This window comes from Scophthalmus maximus, chromosome 5 (genome assembly GCF_022379125.1).
Source record: "Scophthalmus maximus strain ysfricsl-2021 chromosome 5, ASM2237912v1, whole genome shotgun sequence".
Classification (NCBI taxonomy): domain Eukaryota; kingdom Metazoa; phylum Chordata; class Actinopteri; order Pleuronectiformes; family Scophthalmidae; genus Scophthalmus; species Scophthalmus maximus.
The window spans coordinates 27,536,016-27,558,016 of NC_061519.1; the positions used below are offsets into that span (position 1 = coordinate 27,536,016).

A 22,001-nucleotide genomic window follows, 5' to 3' on the forward strand; every position below is an offset into this window, starting at 1 on the left:
GTGATCGTCTTCATATACAGTCGGTGATCGTCTTCATATACAGTCGGTGATCGTCTTTATATACAGTCGCTGATCGTCTTTATATACAGTCGGTGATCGTCTTCATATACAGTCGGTGATCGTCTTTATACACAGTCAGTGATCGTCTTTATATACCATCGCTGATCGTCTTTATATACAGTCAGTGATCGTCTTTATATACAGTCGCTGATCGTCTTTATATACAGTCGCTGATCGTCTTTATATACAGTCAGTGATCGTCTTTATATACAGTCAGTGATCGTCTTTTTCACACAGTCGGTGATCGTCTTTATATACAGTCGCTGATCGTCTTCATATACAGCTGCTGATCGTCTTTATATACAGTCGCTGATCGTCTTCATATACAGCTGCTGATCGTCTTTATATACAGTCGGTGATCGTCTTTATATACAGTCAGTGATCGTCTTTATACACAGTCGGTGATCGTCTTTATATACAGTCCTTGATCGTCTTTATATACAGTCAGTGATCGTCTTTATACACAGTCGGTGATCGTCTTTATATGCAGTCACTGATCGTCTTCATATGCAGTCGCTGATCGTCTTTATATACAACTTCTGATCGTCTTTATATACAGCTGCTGATCGTCTTTATATACAGTCAGTGATCGTCTTTATATACAGTCGGTGATCGTCTTTATATACAGTCGCCGATCGTCTTTATATACAGTCGCCGATCTTCTTTATATACAGTCGGTGATAGTCTCTTTTTCATACAGTCAGAGATCGCCTTTATATACAGTCGCTGATCATCTTCATATACAGTCGCCGATCTTTTTTATACACAGTCAGAGATTGCCTTTATATACAGTCGGTGATCGTCTTCATATACAGTCGGTGATCGTCTTCCTATACAGTCGGTGATCGTCTTTATATACAGTCTCTGATCGTCTTTATATACAGTCGGTGATCGTCTTTATATACAGTCGGTGATCGTCTTTATATACAGTCGGTGATCGTCTTTATATACAGTCGGTGATCGTCTTCATATACAGTCGGTGATCGTCTTTATATACAGTCGGTGATCGTCTTTATATACAGTCGGTGATCGTCTTCATATACAGTCGGTGATCGTCTTTATACACAGTCAGTGATCGTCTTTATATACCATCGCTGATCGTCTTTATATACAGTCAGTGATCGTCTTTATATACAGTCGCTGATCGTCTTTATATACAGTCGCTGATCGTCTTTATATACAGTCGCTGATCGTCTTTATATACAGTCAGTGATCGTCTTTATACACAGTCGGTGATCGTCTTTATATACAGTCGCTGATCGTCTTCATATACAGTCCTTGATCGTCTTCATATGCAGTCGCTGATCGTCTTTATATACAGTCAGTGATCGTCTTTATACACAGTCGGTGATCGTCTTTATATACAGTCGCTGATCGTCTTTATATACAGTCAGTGATCGTCTTTATATACAGTCAGTGATCGTCTTTATATACAGTCAGTGATCGTCTTTATATACAGTCACTGATCGTCTTTATACACAGTCGGTGATCGTCTTCATATACAGTCACTGATCGTCTTCATATGCAGTCGCTGATCGTCTTTATATACAGTCGCTGATCGTCTTTATATACAGTCAGTGATCGTCTTTATATACAGTCGCTGATATAGTTATATATCATTTATATATACTGGGTGTGTTTGTCACGCTCACCCTGACGTCCCAGCCTCCTGATGAAAAATAGATTCCAATCTGTCAAACCCCAGATCGAGCCCCTGCAGCAGGCGAGTGGTGTAATCCCTCAGTGGACATGACGATTACCCTCCGCTCCATAATCCTCCACCAGCTGATTTACAGCAGGAGAACTTCTTCTGTCCATTCTGATGATTCCGTCAGAGGAACAGATGGCTCCTATTGACTCAATTGGTTCAATTTCATAACCCGACCCTCGATCTTCTGGACGCTGCTCTGCTCGTTGTTAAGGATCGAACCTGCGGCTGCAGCCGGTGGTGACTGTGATCGAGTGATCCATCGTCTTCAATCGTCAGTTCAAAACTCAAACGTGTTCGATTACATCGATACAAACCAGGAAGAGCAGTGAAACGTCACAGACAGCTGCTCCTCCTCTCCTGTCCGGTCCGTCTCCGTCACCCAGTGAACACACTTCTTGTCTGGCGGAGTGATTCTGATGTGATGAGGTCACAGGTGTGTGTCTGTAGAGCAGTTATCTATATGGCTTCAGAACGCAGCGCAGCCAATCACAACCAAGGAGCAGAACTAAAGTCCGGGACCACACTCACTGGGCAGAGTGATCTGTGGTTCCACAGTTCGTCCTCCTGCACGTGTGAAGACGTCCTGGTGATTTGAGGTGACAAATCCCACTGAACACAGACGCCAGTGAGTCGTCGCAGGTTCATTTGTGTTGATACCTGCCCGCTCTCTGTCGGACGCAGACGACAGGGCGGTCGCGTCGCGCCAATATTTCGCCCGAGCGAGTAACATGACATTTGCGTTTATGATTTTGTATGTAATCTCATCGTGTAGAAAAATCTTCCTCTAGGATTTTTGGTGATAACGCAGCAGGAAAAGCTCCTGAACAATGAACTTAAGGGAAGGACGGAACACGGACCTGTCTGTCTGTATCTGTCTGTATCTGTCTGTATCTGTCTGTCTGTATCTGTCTGTGTCTGTCTGTCTCTGTCTGTATCTGTCTGTCTGTCTCTGTCTGTCTCTGTCTGTCTGTCTGTCTGTATCTGTCTGTATCTGTCTGTGTCTGTCTGTCTGTGTCTGTCTGTCTCTGTCTGTCTCTGTCTGTCTGTCTGTCTCTCTGTCTCTGTCTGTCTCTGTCTGTCTGTCTGTCTGTATCTGTCTGTCTGTCTGTATCTGTCTGTCTGTATCTGTCTGTCTGTCTGTGTCTGTCTGTCTGTATCTGTCTGTCTGTCTGTATCTGTCTGTGTCTGTATCTGTCTGTGTCTGTCTGTCTCTGTCTGTCTGTCTGTCTGTGTCTGTCTGTCTGTATCTGTCTGTCTGTCTGTATCTGTCTGTATCTGTATCTGTCTGTATCTGCCTGTCTCTGTCTGTCTGTGTCTGTCTGTCTGTCTGTCTGTCTGTGGGATGCTCAACAGTTTGTTGTTGGACCTCTGAGCTTGACTCAGTGAGTCTGTTTGGTTTTGAGTTGTGAGTCTGTGGCCACCATGTGGGTGTGGCCACCATGTGGGTGTGGCCACCAGGTGGGTGTGGTCTGTGATAAGAGTGTAACGAGTTAATGTGATCACAGTCTCACAGAGACAACTGATCCCTGATGAGAACCACAGTCTGGTTCTACTTCCTCCAGCTCGGCTCTTTCACAATAAAAGCCCTGATTTGCCTCAGCGTGCCACGTGGAGCTGCTGCTGGAACAGAGGCCAAACTAACCTTTAACCCTGTGTGGTTCAGCTCAGATTCACTTCAGATCAATGAAAACAAAGATTTGATTTCATCAGCTGTTGTGTAATAAAAGCTTCAGACGACAGATGAAAATAGATCCACACATCGACACAGTACAGATGTTGATGTCAGAGCTAAAAATACCAACTTCCCTCTTCGTTTCCAAACTTGTGTGGTGGTTTAATTCTCTCTTGATCGTGGTCTCATTGAGTCCGATCAGCGACTGTTCAACGTAAAGCTCTAATGTCGAGGTCTCGTTTCACTGTGGAAATAGAAATAGAAAGGCAGTTCAGCGTCTCTGCTCATTGGTCAGATCTTCAGGCCGGTCGCCGTGGTGTCGTCATGGCGAGGAGCTGTTGAAGTGCTGATCCGATGGTTTATGAGAAAACATCTGTGCCGAGCCAAAGAAAGCTCCGGTTATTTCTGAGAGTCCAAAAATAAAACAGCCAGTCGGACGTGGCTGCTGAGCTGGAGGCCTCGTGACTACAGGGAATCAGTCAGACAGACAGACAGACAGACAGACAGACAGACAGTCAGTCAGTCAGTGAGTCACAGTCAGTCAGACAGTGAGTCTCAGTCAGACAGACAGACAGACAGACAGTCAGACAGACAGTGAGTGAGTCAAAGTCAGTCAGTCAGTCAGACAGACAGACAGTCAGTCAGTCAGGGACGGACCGACGGTCAGTCAGTCAGTGAGTCACAGACAGACAGTCAGACAGACAGACAGACAGTCAGTGAGTCAGTGAGTCACAGACAGTCAGTCAGTCAGTCAGTCAGTCAGGGACGGACGGACGGACGGACGGACGGACGGTCAGTCACAGACAGTCAGTCAGTCAGTCAGTGAGTCACAGACAGACAGTCAGACAGACAGTCAGTGAGTCACAGACAGACAGACAGACAGAGAGTGAGTCACAGACAGACAGAGTGAGTCACAGACAGAGTGAGTCACAGACAGACAGACAGACAGTCACAGACAGACAGTCTGTCAGTGAGTCACAGACAGACAGACAGACAGACAGACAGTGAGTCACAGACAGACAGACAGACAGACACAGACAGTGAGTCACAGACAGACAGACAGAGAGACAGACACAGACAGTGAGTCACAGACAGACAGACAGTGAGTCACAGACAGACAGACAGACAGACAGACAGACAGTGAGTCACAGACAGACAGACAGTGAGTCACAGACAGTGAGTCACAGACAGACAGACAGACACAGACAGTGAGTCACAGACAGTGAGTCACAGACAGACAGACAGTGAGTCACAGACAGACAGACAGACAGACAGTGAGTCACAGACAGACAGACAGTGAGTCACAGACAGTGAGTCACAGACAGACAGACAGTGAGTCACAGACAGACAGACAGTGAGTCACAGACAGTGAGTCACAGACAGACAGACAGACAGTGAGTCACAGACAGACAGACACAGTTCTTTGTCCTGGGAACATGATGTTGTTCACTCTGATGACCTGATGCTGCCCGAGTGGAGTCTGATCCTCAATCAGACATATTGATCTTAAACAGCTGATATTAATGTTATTAATTTATAAAGAAAACCAAAAAATGAATTAAAAAAAATAAATACAACTAAATCAACAAAGCAGCAGAAACGTGTGGATCCTGGAAAACTGAGACACGTGATGATCAGAATGTTTAGACTGAAGATGATTCACTTTTCCTCCTCCTCTTCCTCCTCTCTCCTCTTCTTCCTCCTTCTCTTCCTCCTCTCTCCTCTTCTTCCTCCTTCTCTTCCTCCTCTCTCCTCTTCTTCCCCCTCCTCTTCCCTCATCTTTCCTCTTCTTTCTCCTCCTCTTCCCTCCTCTCCTCTTCTTCCTCCTCTCTCCTCTTCTTCCTCTTCTCCCTCCTCTTCCCTCTTCTCTCCTCTTTCTCCTCTCTCCTCTTCTTCCTCCTTCTCTTCCTCCTCTCTCCTTTTCTTCCCCCTCCTCTTCCCTCATCGTTCCTCTTCTTTCTCCTCCTCTTCCCTCCTCCTCTTCTTCCTCCTCTCTCCTCTTCTTCCTCCTTCTCTTCCTCCTCTCTCCTCTTCTTCCTCCTTCTCTTCCTCCTCTCTCCTCTTCTTCCCCCTCCTCTTCTTCCCCCTCCTCTTCCTCCTCTCTCCTCTTCTTTCTCCTCCTCTTCCCTCCTCTCTCCTCTTCTTCCTCCTCCTCTTCCCTCTTCTCCCTCCGCTCTCCTCTTCTTCCTCTTCCTCCTCCTGTCTGCTGTACAGTTCACTTTTACACCACTAATTAGTTTTGTCTTGATCCAGGCCACTTGTCAATGCTGTAATACTGTAGCTCGTACAGCTTAGTGGGTTACACCTCAGAGGTCAGGGGTCGATTCCGGGTCAGGGTAAGGCCCCGAGGCAAGGCCCTTGATGCTGATATGAGTCATGAGCCAGCAAAATGACTGTAATGTACTGTACAGTACTGATAACAATACTTGTATAATACTGAGAATAATACTACTGCAGTGTTTCCCCTACCATTGAATTGGGGCAATGTGATTGTCAATGAGTCTGAAACACTAGTTCCAGTTTTATATTATGAGAAATGTAAAAAATCTCTGGGGTCATTATAAATTAGAGCTCTTTTGGGCCGAATACCGATATTATTGGGAAGAAAAACTTTCCGATACGATATATCTGCTTAAATATATATATATACCTGTATATAAATATGTACATTTATTTATATATGTATATTTAAATATGATGTAAGTAATTGGACTCCTGTGTTTCCTCGTCAGACATCCAGGAGTTTTATGAAGTGACCTTATTGGACAGTCACAGATGGACGGAGACGTCCAAGGGGGCGGAGCCACTGCCGCCCGTCAACCTGTGGGACTTCTCCAGCCTTCAGAGCACGACGGTGACGTCGGACACGCTGCCGAGCCTCAGCACCAGCATTGAGGTAAGAGTGGTCGCCACGGCAACAGACAAACCTTGTCAGGCCTGATGATGTCATCAGGTTTAATGTCGTGGGTCCGTGGTAGGTCATGAAGGGAGGTGACCCTGTGACCACGCAAGGTCGATGTGTTCGTGATCAAATGGATCACAAATAAAAAACATAATAGTCAGAACATGAATTCATTAATGCCTCATCACCTGTAGTGTGAAACGTGTTGATGACACCTGGAGGCGCCAGAGAGCGACGGCAGAGGAGCAGGGGAAAGTAGTTCAAAAAAACTTAAGGAGACTATTGTTCATGATTCTATATTTAGAAATATTTTGGATCAATATGTTTTTAGCAATATGTGATGAAAAACATATACATCTATAAAAAAAATATTCATAACCTAGTTTCAGTACTGCTGTTATTCATTATGGATTATTGACTCACATATCCTTTAATCTCAGGTTGTACAGATGTTGAAGTGTGTGAAGATTGTCCAGGAAATGACATCACAGTCAGAAAACATTCAAACGTAAGAAGTGGAGGAACGTTTCCCCTGCAGAGGTCAAAGGTTAAAGTCTTTGTTACTTTCTAACGTCTGTGACAGAAACGTCCTCGGCTAAAAACAGAGGATATTTTAAATAGATCAGAGTTTTGACTGAAGACTGAAGCTGCTTGTTGTCGTCGTTGTCAGGGGTACCGGGACATTTAATACTGGATATCATTATTATTATTATCTGAGTGAAATTTGTCTGTCAGGAGATTGACACGGTTCTCGTCTGCTCCTGGTCACATGATGTTTCCTTCAATTACATGAAGACAAGGCTGTCTCTCTGTCTCTTTGACTCTGTCTCTTTGTCTCTCTGTCTGTCTGACTCTCTGTCTGTCTCTCTGTCTCTCTGACTCTCTGTCTCTTTGACTCTGTCTCTTTGTCTCTCTGTCTGTCTGACTCTGTCTCTTTGACCCTTTGTCTCTTTGACTCTCTGTCTCTTTGTCTCTCTGTCTCTCTCTCTCTCTGTCTCTCTGTCTCTTTGACTCTCTGTCTCTCTTTGACTCTCTGTCTCTCTGACTCTGTCTCTCTGACTCTGTCTCTTTGTCTCTGTCTCTTTGACTCTTTGACTCTCTGTTTCTTTGACTCTCTGTCTCTCTGACTCTCTGACTCTTTGACTCTCTGTCTCTTTGTCTCTTTGACTCTCTGTTTCTTTGACTCTCCGACTCTGTCTCTTTGACTCTCTGTTTCTTTGACTCTCCGACTCTGACTCTCTGACTCTCTGTCTCTCTCTGTCTCTCTGTCTCTCTGTCTCTCTGACTCTTTGACTCTCTGTCTCCCTGTCTCTCTGACTCTTTGACTCTCTGACTCTGTCTCTTTGTCTCTGTCTCTTTGACTCTCTGACTCTGTCTCTTTGTCTCTGTCTCTTTGACTCTTTGACTCTCTGTCTCCCTGTCTCTCTGACTCTGTCTCTTTGTCTCTGTCTCTTTGACTCTCTGACTCTGTCTCTCTGACTCTGTCTCTTTGTCTCTGTCTCTCTGACTCTCTGACTCTGTCTCTTTGTCTCTGTCTCTTTGACTCTCTGTCTCTTTGACTCTCTGACTCTCTGTCTCTCTGTCTCTCTGTCTCTTTGACTCTTCGACTCTCTGTCTCTCTGACTCTCTGTCTCTCTGTCTCTCTGACTCTCTGATTCCCTGTCTCTCTGTCTCTCGGTCTCTCTGACCACAGTGACATCAGGAGGATATCAACGCTAACTGGCTTTCACGACAACACATCAGAGTTCAATAACTTCAACTGGAGTGACGTGAACCGTTAGTAATTTCATAAGTAAAATTACAGTTTCTCTAGCAGGAGGATTTGTCTTTCTTCTGTCTGACCACGTGTCTCTGAGCTGTGATGTCGTAGATGTTTATCTGCATCATCATGTAAAACTGATCATGTGACGTGAACAACACAGACTCAGTGGAAGATCAGTGTGTTGTGATGAAATCAAACAAAGCGACCCGTCGTCTGCGAGCGGCAGGATAAACATGAGTTCATACGACTGTCGACAAGCTTCTTTCATTTTTCTGTAATCCCCTGTTTTCATATCAGTGTATGGGATGAGCCAGAAATTAGAGAATTATCCACAAAATGTCATTTTCCTTCCTGATATGAAACAGAAATGTTGCAGCTGAAGTTGGTGGAGGTGCAGCAGCGCAGATATAGAGATTTATCACACTGACAGGAAATCAGCACCTCACACGGAGTTTACCTGCTCAAGTCAGAGGAGAAGTAACGACTATTTGTGGCCGGCGCTGCAACTAACAGCTGGTTTATGAAATATAACAAAATATTACACAGCAAGAGAGTCTTGACCTGTGTGATGAGGTTGATGAGGGTGTTGACCTGTGTGATGAGGTTGATGAGGGTGTTGACCTGTGTGATGAGGTTGATGAGGGTGTTGACCTGTGTGATGAGGTTGATGAGGGTGTTGACCTGTGTGATGAGGTTGAGGATGAGGTTGAGGAGGGTGTTGACCTGTGTGATGAGGTTGAGGAGGGTGTTGACCTGTGTGATGAGGTTGAGGAGGGTGTTGACCTGTGTGATGAGGTAGATGAGGGTGTTGACCAGTGTGATGAGGGTGTTGACCAGTGTGATGAGGTTAATGAGAATGTTGACCAGTGTGATGAGGGTGTTGACCAGTGTGATGAGGGTGTTGAACCTGTCTGATGAGGTTGATGAGGGTGTTGACCAGTGTGATGAGGGTGTTGAACCTGTCTGATGAGGTTGATGAGGGTGTTGACCAGTGTGATGAGGGTGTTGACCAGTGTGATTAGGGTGTTGACCAGTGTGATGAGGTTAATGAGAATGTTGACCAGTGTGATGAGGGTGTTGACCAGTGTGATGAGGGTGTTGAACCTGTCTGATGAGGTTGATGAGGGTGTTGACCAGTGTGATGAGAGTGTTGACCAGTGTGATGAGGGTGTTGACCTGTGTGATGAGGTTGATGAGGATGTTGACCAGTGTGATGAGGGTGTTGACCAGTGTTATGAGGGTGTTGACCAGTGTGATGAGGTTAATGAGAGTGTTGACCAGTGTGATGAGGGTGTTGACCAGTGTGATGAGGGTGTTGACCAGTGTGATGAGGGTGTTGACCAGTGTGATGAGGGTGTTGACCAGTGTGATGAGGGTGTTGACCAGTGTGATGAGGGTGTTGACCAGTGTGATGAGGGTGTTGACCAGTGTGATGAGGGTGTTGAACCTGTCTGATGAGGTTGATGAGGATGTTGACCAGTGTGATGAGGGTGTTGACCTGTGTGATGAGGTTGATGAGGATGTTGACCAGTGTGATGAGGGTGTTGACCTGTGCTGACGACTGCAGTAGGGATCGACCGATACAGATTTTTTAGGGCCGATGCCGATGACCTGTGTGCGTCTCCCGGCTTGGACTCAAACCTGCGACCCTCCTGGTGTGTTGTGTTTGATGCCTTCTCTCTCTTCCCTCTCTCTCTGACTGTAAACTCGTGGGCGCTCGTAGGACTGCCCCCTCCTACACGAAATCCTGCACACGCTGGCGCAGGCAAAACGCTCGCCTGGCCGCCGCCACGCACACGTGAGTACTGGACGCCGGCTGTTGGCTGGGAGGGGGAGTGGGTGTCGTCCACCTTCGCCGCATGACCCATCCAGTCCCTCATGTGCATTGTCTGGACTGTCAGAGGGGGCGGGGCTCTGGGTCAAGGGTCAAGGGTCGGAGTCAAGCCTCAAGGTGTCGCTGTAGTTGCTTCGTGCTGACGTGTGGATGTGAGCGACGTAAAGCCAGAGAAGAAAATTCTAGAAAGATTAGATTTTTAAAAATGAATAAATTTAAATGACTTTGTTCAGGATTTATGTTTTTTAATGTTAGTTGGTGGCAAAAAGTCATGTGTCAATAAATCTGTACAGTTATAAAATAATTATATATTAAACTTTTACTTTTTACTTGTTCAACTTCTTGTTGTTTAATCAAAAGCACAACAATGCGATGTTTAGATTTTTTCATATATTATTTTTCTGATGGGTGATATTAAAATATGTATTCATATATATATATATATATATATATATATATATATAACAAAAATCTCAATAATTTCTGAGATGTGTTCAAACCTTTATGATGAAGAAATATTACTAGGTCTTTACTTTTTACAGTTTAACCATATAACTATGAACGAAACTTGAATATATAGAACTAGAATGAATAAACTAAACGCCATGTTTTTTTATTGTAGAATATAAATATGAATACACATCTTTTCTGAGTTTTTTATTCTGTAAAATACGTCCTAGCGCAGCGACACATTGAGGTGTGTGTGTGTGTGTGTGTGTGTGTGTGTGTGTGTGTGTGTGTGTGTGTGTGTGTGTGTGTGTGTGTGTGTGTGTGTGTGTGTGTGTGTGTGTGTGTGTGTGTGTGTGTGTGTGTGTGTGTGTGTGTGTGTGTGTGTGTGTGTGTGTGTGTGTGTGTGGGGTTCAGGGGTCTTGGGTCATTGTGCTTCATGTGTTCTGGTTCATGTTGTCGGGTCTGGACAGTAAGTACAGTACAGCTCCTCAGATGGGCGAGAAACTAATTCAATCTCAAAATTTAAAATATGATTAATCTGGAATTTTATATTTTCCAACGTTTTGGAACGAACACTTTAGAGTTTCAGCAACTTTTTAATGAAAACTTAAAAAATTGTTGACAAAAAAAAGAATAACGATGAACGAGACGGTGACAAATCAAATTCAAACCTTTGCAGATGATTTTCACACTTGGTGTTTAATATGAGTAGATTGTTTTAATAATAATGATTTAATAATCTTTTCAATGATCAGACTGAGGCCAATTATAGATGGAAATACAGTTAATCTAAAAATACTTAATCATAGAAAACTTTCTCTAATTCAAAGTAAAAAATGTTCAAAATAAAAATACATGAAAATGGAAAATTGTTCAGCCTTTGATTAAAAAAAATCTATAGATATATATTTTTTGACTTAAACATCAGTTTCAACAATTTGTCAGTTTTGTCTTAACTTGATTTATTTTTTATATTGATAATATCGACTCTCTGTCTGAATTTGTCTGATTTTAGATAATAACGAGTAATAAATTCACAAATATGTATACATATATATATTATGATTTATATTTTACTACGTTTCTTTTTTTTTTACAATTTTAACATAATACAAATAAACATGAATCACAAACATGAAATAACTCTTAACAGCGCACTTAAAATAAATAAATGAGTAGAAATTGAATAAAAAGATATTTTAAGAGGAGGTGCTAATAGTAGTTTAATAATAATACATAAAAAAATGAAGACAAAGACCAAAAAAAATCCAGGAACACAAAACACAGAAACAAATAAATCAGGTCAGGAAACTTTAAAGTCGGGAACACAAACCACATTAAGGCTCACAGACGAGTTTTAGAGCAAAGCATCCTATCATTAGAAATTAATAATAAATGAATAAAAACACTGACATTTAACATACCTAAAGATTTTGATATTTAAATAAAAGTTATCCTCTGGTTGTGGATCGATGGGTCGTGTCTGGAGCTGTACTGACGTGGTGGTGGTTTATGTGCAGGTCACACTCATCTGTCATGTGCAGTATATGTACAGTTTATATTGTATATATATCATCAGTCATCCTCTCATATTCATGTTCATGTTGTTCAGATAAAGTAAGTGAAATTATAAACGTGCTGAGCTGGAGAGTTGATATAATCCAGAGCAGTTATACATATCATCTGTTCTTTGACACTAGTTATAAAATACATTTACAGTGTATCGTATACTTTATATACTATATCACCTGTCATTTATCACAAGTTTGTGTTTCTGTCAAAAAGTCAGGAGTCGATCATGTGACACGTTTCTGTAACGTTTCGTCACAGAAACGTTCAGTAACAGTTTACTGTCTGATCCGAGTATTGATTATTTATCAACTGATCAGTTTAAGATGTGTACATGTGCTTTAAATAACAGTTTCAGATAAAAATCTTCTGGTGATGTTAAAATATATATTTTTAAAGAAGATTAATTGATTAGTTGATTGACAGAAAATCAACCTGTTCCGACACTGGATTCATCCTTTTTTTATATATATAAATGAATATTTGTTAACATTTGACTGTTAAAAATAATAAACACAGATATTATCACTGTTTTCTGACAATTAGAGATAAAAAGGGATCAATAACAACAATAGTGATGAAATGATTATGAAACCTTGATCGTTTGAAGCTCAAATCAAATCATTTTGTTTCTAATGTTGTAACTGTTATTGATCACATTGATAATAGCTTGATAATGTTGTATCTAATGTTGTAACAGTTATTGATCATATTGATAATAACTGAGTGGAATTTGATGAGATTTTCGTGGGCGCTCTCTGAACGTCCAGCTGAAAAGACTTCTGTGAACACATCGTCCGTGCGTCTGTTTAACGCATGGGTGCTCTTCTTGGCTCGTGTCCTCCTTCAAGACACACACACACACACACACACACACACACACACACACACACACACACACACACACACACACACACACACACACACACACACACACACACACACACACACACACACACACACACACACACACACACACACACACACACACACACACACACACACACACACACACACACAAACACACACACACACCCCCTGCAGGGAGGCGAGGAAACAGAAGGTTAGAGAGGAGGAGGAACAGAGAGGATGCTGGGAAGGTGTTGGCTGGAAGAAGGAGGGAAACTGTTTGTTCTGTCGCTGTCTGGAGGCTGTGACCTTCGACCTCTCAGGGGTCAAGATCCACAGGTTTCTAGTGGAAGTTTACCTGAGCATCGCTCTGATCAATCGTCGCCTCACAGCGCCGGTGACATCATCATCGTCGTGGTGTATCACAACTTCTCAGAAATGCACAGATGCTAAAAATCATACTGGAGGTCGGATTTTGCCGGTCAAACGTCGACTTAGGAGGTCGTACAGATATGATCAGATAATAATCAGGTCTGATCTCTTCTCGTTTCGTATGATAGATGTTTTCTTCTGGATGAAGTTGATTCAAACTTTAAATCGTGTTTTTGTCAAACTGCTGCGGGAATAAAACCAGCAAGGAAGAATACTTTAGTCTGATGGAAGAACGTGATGGAGCCATCAGAGATGTGGTGCTGCCCCCTGCTGTCGTCTTCTGTCCACACACCTGTAATATCGACTATCATAGTACTATAATATCTAAAGATATCAATAAAAAGTGAGGATGATCCAGAACAGTGATGCGCTTCTTTGAGATATCATGACTTTATTTATTATTAAATTAAAATACTTAAATATCATTTATAAAAGAAAAGAAAGACCACAATAAATGAACTGCGTAGCAGAGTCCAGAAGGGGGAGCCACCTGCACACCTACACACACCTACACACACGTACACGCACACCTACACACACACACACACACAAAACACCTACACACAAGCGCGCACACACACACACACACACACACACACACACACACACACACACACACACACACACACACACACACACACACACACACACACACACACACACACACACACACACACACACACACACACAGTCTCTCTAAATTTAGAAGGAGGCTGTCACATCTGAACCTGTCAGCTTCTGTCACTGGTGTGTGTGTGTGTGTGTGTGACAGACGAACAGATAAAAGTGACGGACAGTTTACAGTTTAACGCTGTAGTTTCTGTCGAGAGGAAACCGTTTACTTCCTGTTGCCTCCACCCAGGAACAAACCAGACCCCCCCCCCAAACTAACAAACAAACTGAGGAAGACCCTGTCTTTGTCCTCTTCCTCTTTTTTGCTCTTCCTCTTCTCCACATCACTGACTCTGTCCTACATCGCTCTACCTTCCCTGAGGACACCTCCCCTTAACCCCCCCTACAAGCCTGCTCCTATCTGATGAGTCATGTGACCAAACCCCCCCCCCCACACACACACTCCCCCCTCTCCCTGGAGACCAATCACACCCCCACAGAGGAAAGAGAGAGAGAGAGAGAGACACACACACACACACACACACACACACACACACACACACACACACACACACACACACACACACAACAGCTCTCATCATCACCACTCTGTCAGAGGAGAGAGAGAGAGAGGAAAACAAGCGGGAGAGCGAGGGAGAGAGAAGTGCAGGCGAGCGCCTGAGAGGAGGTCAAGAGGAAGAGGAATATATTCTACCAGAAGAAGAAGAAGAGGAGGAGGAGGGGTCAGTGAGGAGGGGGAGGAGGAGGGGGAGGTTCTCCCTGAATGAAGGCAGATCTCTGGGAGTCGTTTCCTCTCCGCCGCGATGGAGCGAAGTGAGGAATGAGGGCGGATGGTGAGAGCCGGGAGCAGCAGCAGCAGCAGTGGGGGAGGAGGTGGAGCGGGGGGAGGTGGAGGGCGAGACGTGGCCGGAGCCGGGCGCCGCGGGTCGAGCCGGCAGCGCTACCGGAGGAGGCGGCGGCTCTCGGCCAACTGCCCCGGCGCCGACAAGCCGTCCCCCGGCACGAAGAAGAAGCTGGAGTGTTTCTCTCCCATGCTGTGCCACTGCAAGGTGGCCTGCACCAACAGCACCGTCTCCCTCATGTTCGGCTGCAAGGTGGGTGGAGAGGGAGAGGGAGGGGCGGCGCTTCACGGGGGTGGGGGCGTGTGTGAGGTCAGGGCGAGGGCGACGGGTGAACTCGTGTTGACGGAACTGAAGAGATTTTCTCTGCAGGTTGTTGTCGTTTGAGCAAAATGTTTCTCCAGACTTTGATCGTGTTGAAGCACAGAATCCATGTTCAGAGCAGCACAGCTACGCTACAGGAACCAGAGCAGAGGATCAGAAGACGTTGGATTGTTGTGGTCGTTTCGTCCTGTCAGTCGAAGGCTGAGGGGGAGAGACGCTCCGTGTCTGACCCGACGCGACGCGATAGGTCGTCTGTCCTTTCTGCTTCGCTGAACGGACCAATCACAGGCTCCGCTTGCGTCAGCGCTGAGGCCTGATTGGCTGGCGTGGAACGTTGTTGGCAGGCACGTGCATGTGTGGTGAACATGTGCTCCGGAGGAAAACACCAGAGAACCACACACACACACACACAGCAGATCTCGTGTGTGTGTGTCCCTCAGTGCAGTAGAGTGTAGTTACAGTGTCATGTGGAGCGATGCTCAGTCCGTAGCTGGTGTCTGTTGTTAATCTGAGGGATTGGAGAAGATCTTCAATGGTGCGATGGGAACGACTCCTCAACCACTGGTCTTCATGAGGTCCAACCGGTCCCACCACCACACTCTCCACAGTTTGTGTCTGGAACATGTGGGAACATGTAGGAACATCAAGGGAACGTGGGAACATCAAGGAAACGTGGGAACATCAAGGGAACATGTGGGAACATCAAGGGAACATGTGGGAACATCAAGGGAACGTGGGAACATCAAGGGAACATCGAGGGAACATCAAGGGAACGTGGGAACATCAAGGGAACATCGAGGGAACATCAAGGGAACATCGAGGGAACGTGGGAACATCGAGGGAACATGTGGGAACATCAAGGGAACATGTGGGAACATCAAGGGAACATGTGGGAACATCAAGGGAACATGTGGGAACATCAAGGGAACGTGGGAACATCAAGGGAACATCGAGGGAACATGTGGGAACATGTGGGAACATCGAGGGAACGTGGGAACATCAAGGGAACATGTGGGAACATGTAGGAACATCAAGGGAACGTGGGAACATCAAGGGAACGTGGGAACATCGAGGGAACATGTGGGAACATCGAGGGAACATGTGGGAACATCAAGGGAACGTGGGGACATCGAGGGAACATGTAGGAACATGTGGGAACATCGAGGGAACATGTAGGAACATGTGGGAACATCAAGGGAACATCGAGGGAACATGTGGGAACATCGAGGGAACATGTGGGAACATCAAGGGAACGTGGGAACATCGAGGGAATGTGGGAACATGTGGGAACATCGAGGGAACATGTGGGAACATGTAGGAACATCAAGGGAACGTGGGAACATTGAGGGAACATGTGGGAACATGTGGGAACATCGAGGGAACATGTGGGAACATGTAGGGAACATGTGGGAACATGTGGGAACATCGAGGGAACATGTGGGAACATCAAGGGAACGTGGGAACATCGAGGGAACATGTAGGGAACATGTGGGAACATCAAGGGAACATGTAGGAACATGTGGGAACATCAAGGGAACATGTAGGAACATGTGGGAACATCAAAGGAACATGTAGGAACATGTGGGAACATGTAGGAACATGTGGGCACATCAAGGGAACATGTGGGAACATGTGGGCACATCAAGGGAACATGTGGGAACATGTGGGTCGGACCGGAGCAGATAAGTCGCCCAGTGAAAACTTCCTCAGAGTCTTTAAAAACATTGTCTTACTTTTCTTCTCCTACTTCAACCATTCAAGCATCGCAAACGTTCTGGACAATGAATACATTTATGAAATATTGATGTTTTTGAAGTGTGTGTGACGTTAAAACCTAAGGAATTCAAGGACGTGATGAAATAATAATACTAAAGTCACAGCAGAGATGTGGGTGAATCCTCCACATCTTCATCACGTCCCTGAATCATCACAAACCCTCTTCTTCCTCCTCCTCCTCCTCCTCCTGCATCCGCTCGCTGCTCATGGTCCTATTTATATCAGCGTTTGGCCTCATCCTCCTCGACAGCTCAGAGAGACGAAGAGGAGGAGGAGGAGGAGGAGGTGTCATCACACATCCACATGTACATTAGTGCGGCTCTCGTCCACATGAGTGGGCGGAGCGTCTCGCTCGAGGACACGCTGATGCTCGGCGTCTGGTTCTTCTCTCTGATCAAAGCGTCAGCAGGCCCCACCCACTTCCTGCTCCCCAGCCTGTCCGTCATCCTGAGCCGAGGTGCTTGTGAGCTGGTGTCGATCCAGAGCAAATCATTGGACCAGCGGCTTCATTAAGGTCGTCTGAATCTCATAGTTTCTCTTTATAACAAAGACACAAGTGGACGACGACCGTCCCAGGTCTAGGTCAGTTTGACCCTGTGTTAATCTGTGACCGTCATGAGTGGTTGTGACAGTCGACGTAGCTCAGGCGTCAGACGAACGTCGGGGGAAAAGTTTCCTCCTCCGTTTTGTGAACGTTCATCCGACAGCGAGGAATCCTCACATCGGGGATCAAAATCAGTAACCTGCCCCCTGTAGTGACCGTAGTGACTGTATATAAAGACGATCATAGACTGTATATTAAAACATTGATATTTATATATATTGTTGCAGTTCTGTTTAATCAGAACTGCAACAATATGTTGTATACATACAGTGAGGCTGGGCCTCCTGTCAGTCAGTGTTCAGGGCAGCATCAGCTCCTCTCACGACCCTCTTCTTCCTCTTCCTGTTTCAGAAGTACAGGCACCAGGACGAGGACTCGTCCCCTCAGGACCAGAGCTCCCCACAGCTGACGGAGGAGGGGGCGGGGCCCGAGCTGGTCCAGGTCGCAGAGAAGAGCCTCTCCCAGGTCGAGAGCATCCATGGCTTCGTCAGCCACGCCCACATCTCACCTATGAAGGTAGGTGACGGGGGCATTGTCTGTCTGTCTGTCTGTCTGTCTGCCTGCCTGCCTGTCTCTCTCTCTGTCTGTATAGGGGTTAGAGTCACTGAGAGAAACAAACTAGCAGCTGCACCTATTCTTCTCCACCTCTCATACTCCTTCACTTCATTTCTGACACCGTTCACTTCCTGTATTCTGACCTTTCCGAGCCTCCCCCCCGTAGGCGTCTCTGGACTGCATCCTTGACGGTTCATCTGCGTTAGGACAGCAGCACCCGGAGCTCCCCTCCCCCACGTCCTCCACCCTCTACCCCCACGGAGACGACAGCCCCTCCCCTTCCTGCTCCTCCAACCCCTACCCCCCGATCCAGGTAACCCACCCCTACCCCCACCATCAAGCTGTGTGTACCATAGACTGTATATAAAGACAATCACTGACTGTATATAAAGACACTCACTGACTGTATATAAAGACGATCACTGACTGTATATAAAGACGATCAGCGACTGTATATAAAGACGATCAGAGACTGTATATAAAGATGATCAGAGACTGTATATAAAGACGATCACTGACTGTATATAAAGACGATCACTGACTGTATATAAAGACGATCAGAGACTATATAAAGACGATCACTGACTGTCTATATAGACGATCACTGACTGTATGTATAGACCATCACTGACTGTATATAAAGACGATCACTGACTGTATATAAAGACAATCAGTGACTGTATATAAAGACGATCACTGACTGTATATAAAGACCATCACTGACTGTATATAAAGACGATCACTGACTGTATATAAAGACGATCACTGACTGTATATAAAGATGATCACTGACTGTATATAGAGATGATCACTGACTGTATATAAAGACGATCACTGACTGTATATAAAGACGATCACTGACTGTATATAAAGACGATCACTGACTGTATATAAAGACAATCAGAGACTGTATATGAAGACGATCACCGACTGTATATAAAGACAATCCCTGACTGTATATAAAGACGATCAGTGACTGTATATAAAGACGATCAGAGACTGTATATAAAGACGATCACTGACTGTATATAAAGACGATCAATGACTGTATATAAAGACGATCAGAGACTGTATATAAAGACGATCACTGACTGTATATAAAGACGATCAGTGACTGTATATGAAGACGATCAGCGACTGTATATAAAGATGATCAGAGACTGTATATGAAGACGATCAGTGACTGTATATAAAGACGATCACTGACTGTATATAAAGATGATCACTGACTGTATATAAAGATGATCAGAGACTGTATATAAAGACGATCACTGACCGTATATAAAGACGACCACTGACTGTATATAAAGACGACCACTGATTGTATATAAGGACGACCACTGACTGTATATAAAGACGATCAGAGACTGTATATAAAGACGGTTCACATCTCCGTCATATTTTCATCTTCTCGTCAATCTTCTACTCTCACGTCCGTAGTTTGACGTTCCTGGTTCCTTCGCCACCTTCAGGTGGGGAAGGTTTTGTCATTATGGCGTTGCAGCAGTACTGAATGTTTTGAGTTCGAGGCAGGGCGTGATTAGCCTAGCTTAGCATAAGGACTGGAGGCAGGTGGAAACTGCTAGCCTGTGTCAGTATCTCTTAGTTAAAACGCTGAGGTCCCTGAGACACGTGGTGTTAATTAGTTCATGTGAACTCAAACTGAAATGTTTTAGTGGGAAATATCTCTATGAATGTTGTTGTCAATGTGTTGCTATGACTCTTGGTTCAGACGTTCTAGAGCTGCAACTTTCAGCCAGTCCGGCAGTAAAAACAGTAAATTATCCGATGTTTAAAACTTTTCTAAAAAATAGTTTTCTGCACATTGAAAGTAAAACTGGATAACTCTGATAATTGATGAAAAAAATGATTATGAGATTCATCGTTATCTGCACCCCTCAAACATTCCTAACCCCAGACAGGGAACCCTACTGACCTTAGTGATCCTCTGTTTTTTTTTCTCTAGCGCAGGTCAGATTTTTGATTAATCCAATCTGGGTTTAATTCAAATTTCCCTGTTGTTGGACTGATAAAGGATTATCTTATCTCATGAAATACTTAATTAAGACTGAGTCAATGTCAATATTCACTTAGTTTTCAAACATTTGCACATGTACATCACTTGTTCCCAGTGGACGAACCCCTCTGACTGTTCCTGTAGCGCCACCATCAGGTCAACGTTTTAAATCCCAACGGTTTTCTTTATGATCAAAAACCTGCAGAATGATTCTCGTTCCCTCGGCCATAGCTGTTCTTTGTGTTTGCTATTTAGCAAATGTTCAAATGGTTTTTTTTGGAAACCATTGAACCTATTGGACAGTACCAGCTGTCAATCACACTGTAGCCACGCCCCCAACACATCTGGTGCTTTATGGTCTGTTTGTCTGTAAATTAACCATAATGTACAAAATGAACATCATGTGTGGAAGAAGACTTGAAACTAGAGATTGAACCATAAACTCCTCAGGAAAATGTTTTACTGACGTTATGAATCGAGTGAGAAGTAGAGTCACGTTCTCATAGAGTCGCCCGCTGCTGGTCAGGACACAGAATACAGGCTTCAAGCACTTTCCGGACCCGGTGTCTATGTTAAGCCCTGGAACATGTATGATTCATGTCATGGATACTTTCAATTTCCGTGGTTGAAAAGTTGAATAAATTCTTAAAACTTCAGACTTAACAATAGCTGGTCGAGCAGCAGGACCTTCACCTCACCTGTACCATCACCTGCTCCGGACACCGCCAGTCTCCACATCCTGCTTCTCATTGTTTCCTACACGTCTGATCTGCGGCAGCCGTCCGTCCTCGGCCTGACGTCAGCAGGCAGCTATCTCCATCACCTGCGCCACGATAACGCAATGAATGGATCCTCACATCCCACAAAGACAGTGAACTGTACACTTCTTTTTTACATTCCTTTCATTCCTCATCTCTTCTTCCACCTCTCGCTGGCTCTCCTCAGCAGCACCGTGGCAACGCAGGAGATGAATGTCAACAAAGAAAATCCTGACGGCAGAAAAATGGAGGAGGAGGAAGAACCTGCAGAAAAGGACAAGGACAGAATTAATGATGCTTTCTGTGACAGGGTTGGTGGGTTGTGGTCGGAGTTGGGGAGGTTGTGGTCGGAGTTGGGGAGGTTGTGGTCGGGGTTGGGAGGTTGTGGGCGGAGTTGGGGAGGTTGTGGTCGGAGTTGGGGAGTTTGTGGTCGGAGTTGGAGTTGGGGGGTTGTGGTCGGAGTTGGAGTTGAGGAGGTTGTGGTCGGAGTTGGAGTTGAGGAGGTTGTGGTCGGAGTTGGGGAGGTTGTGGTCGGAGTTGGGAGGTTGTGGTCGGAGTTGGAGTTGGGGGGTTGTGGTCGGAGTTGGGAGGTTGTGGCCGGAGTTGGAGTTGGGGGGTTGTAGTTGTGGTCGGAGTTGTAGTTGGGGAGGTTGTGGGCGGAGTTGGGAGGTTGTGGTCGGAGTTGGGGAGGTTGTGGTCGGAGTTGGGGAGTTTGTGGTCGGAGTTGGAGTTGGGGGGTTGTGGTCGGAGTTGGAGTTGAGGAGGTTGTGGTCGGAGTTGGGGAGGTTGTGGTCGGAGTTGGGAGGTTGTGGTCGGAGTTGGAGTTGGGGGGTTGTGGTCGGAGTTGGGAGGTTGTGGCCGGAGTTGGAGTTGGGGGGTTGTAGTTGTGGTCGGAGTTGTAGTTGGGGAGGTTGTGGGCGGAGTTGGGAGGTTGTGGTCGGAGTTGGAGTTGGGGGGTTGTGGTCGGAGTTGGGAGGTTGTGGCCGGAGTTGGAGTTGGGGGGTTGTAGTTGTGGTCGGAGTTGTAGTTGGAGAGGTTGTGGTCGGAGTTGGGAGCTTGTGGTCGAAGTTGTAGTTGGGGAGGTTGTGGTCGGAGTTGGAGTTGGGGAGGTTGTAGTCGGAGTTGTAGTTGGGGGGTTGTGGTCGGAGTTGGGAGGTTGTGGCCGGAGTTGGAGTTGGGGGGTTGTAGTTGGAGTTGTAGTTGGGGAGGTTGTGGTCGGAGTTGGGAGGTTGTGGCCGGAGTTGGAGTTGGGAG

General features: G+C 45.3%; 1 protein-coding gene across 20 annotated transcripts in view; it reads left to right on the plus strand.

The window, feature by feature from the left end:
• The window catches only part of LOC118310712 (discs large homolog 1-like protein), a 57,524-nt gene that overhangs the window by 5,536 nt on the left and 29,987 nt on the right, over nt 1–22,001 (plus strand). For 11 of the 20 annotated variants that reach the window (XR_004793828.2, XR_004793829.2, XR_004793830.2 and 8 more), the window contains exons 3-6: nt 6,176–6,339; nt 9,831–9,905; nt 17,769–17,933; nt 18,139–18,285. Coding sequence is in view for 17 of the 20 variants with exons in the window: in XM_035633887.2 (XP_035489780.2) it covers nt 6,176–6,339; nt 9,831–9,905; nt 17,769–17,933; nt 18,139–18,285 (551 nt within the window). In the remaining 3 variants the exon portion in view is untranslated. Of the gene's footprint in view, nt 1–6,175; nt 6,340–9,830; nt 9,906–14,495; nt 14,969–17,264; nt 17,396–17,768; nt 17,934–18,138; nt 18,286–22,001 lie in introns of those variants that run through there. The other 9 variants (XM_035633898.2, XM_047331972.1, XM_035633901.2 and 6 more) reach the window with 5 other exon arrangements.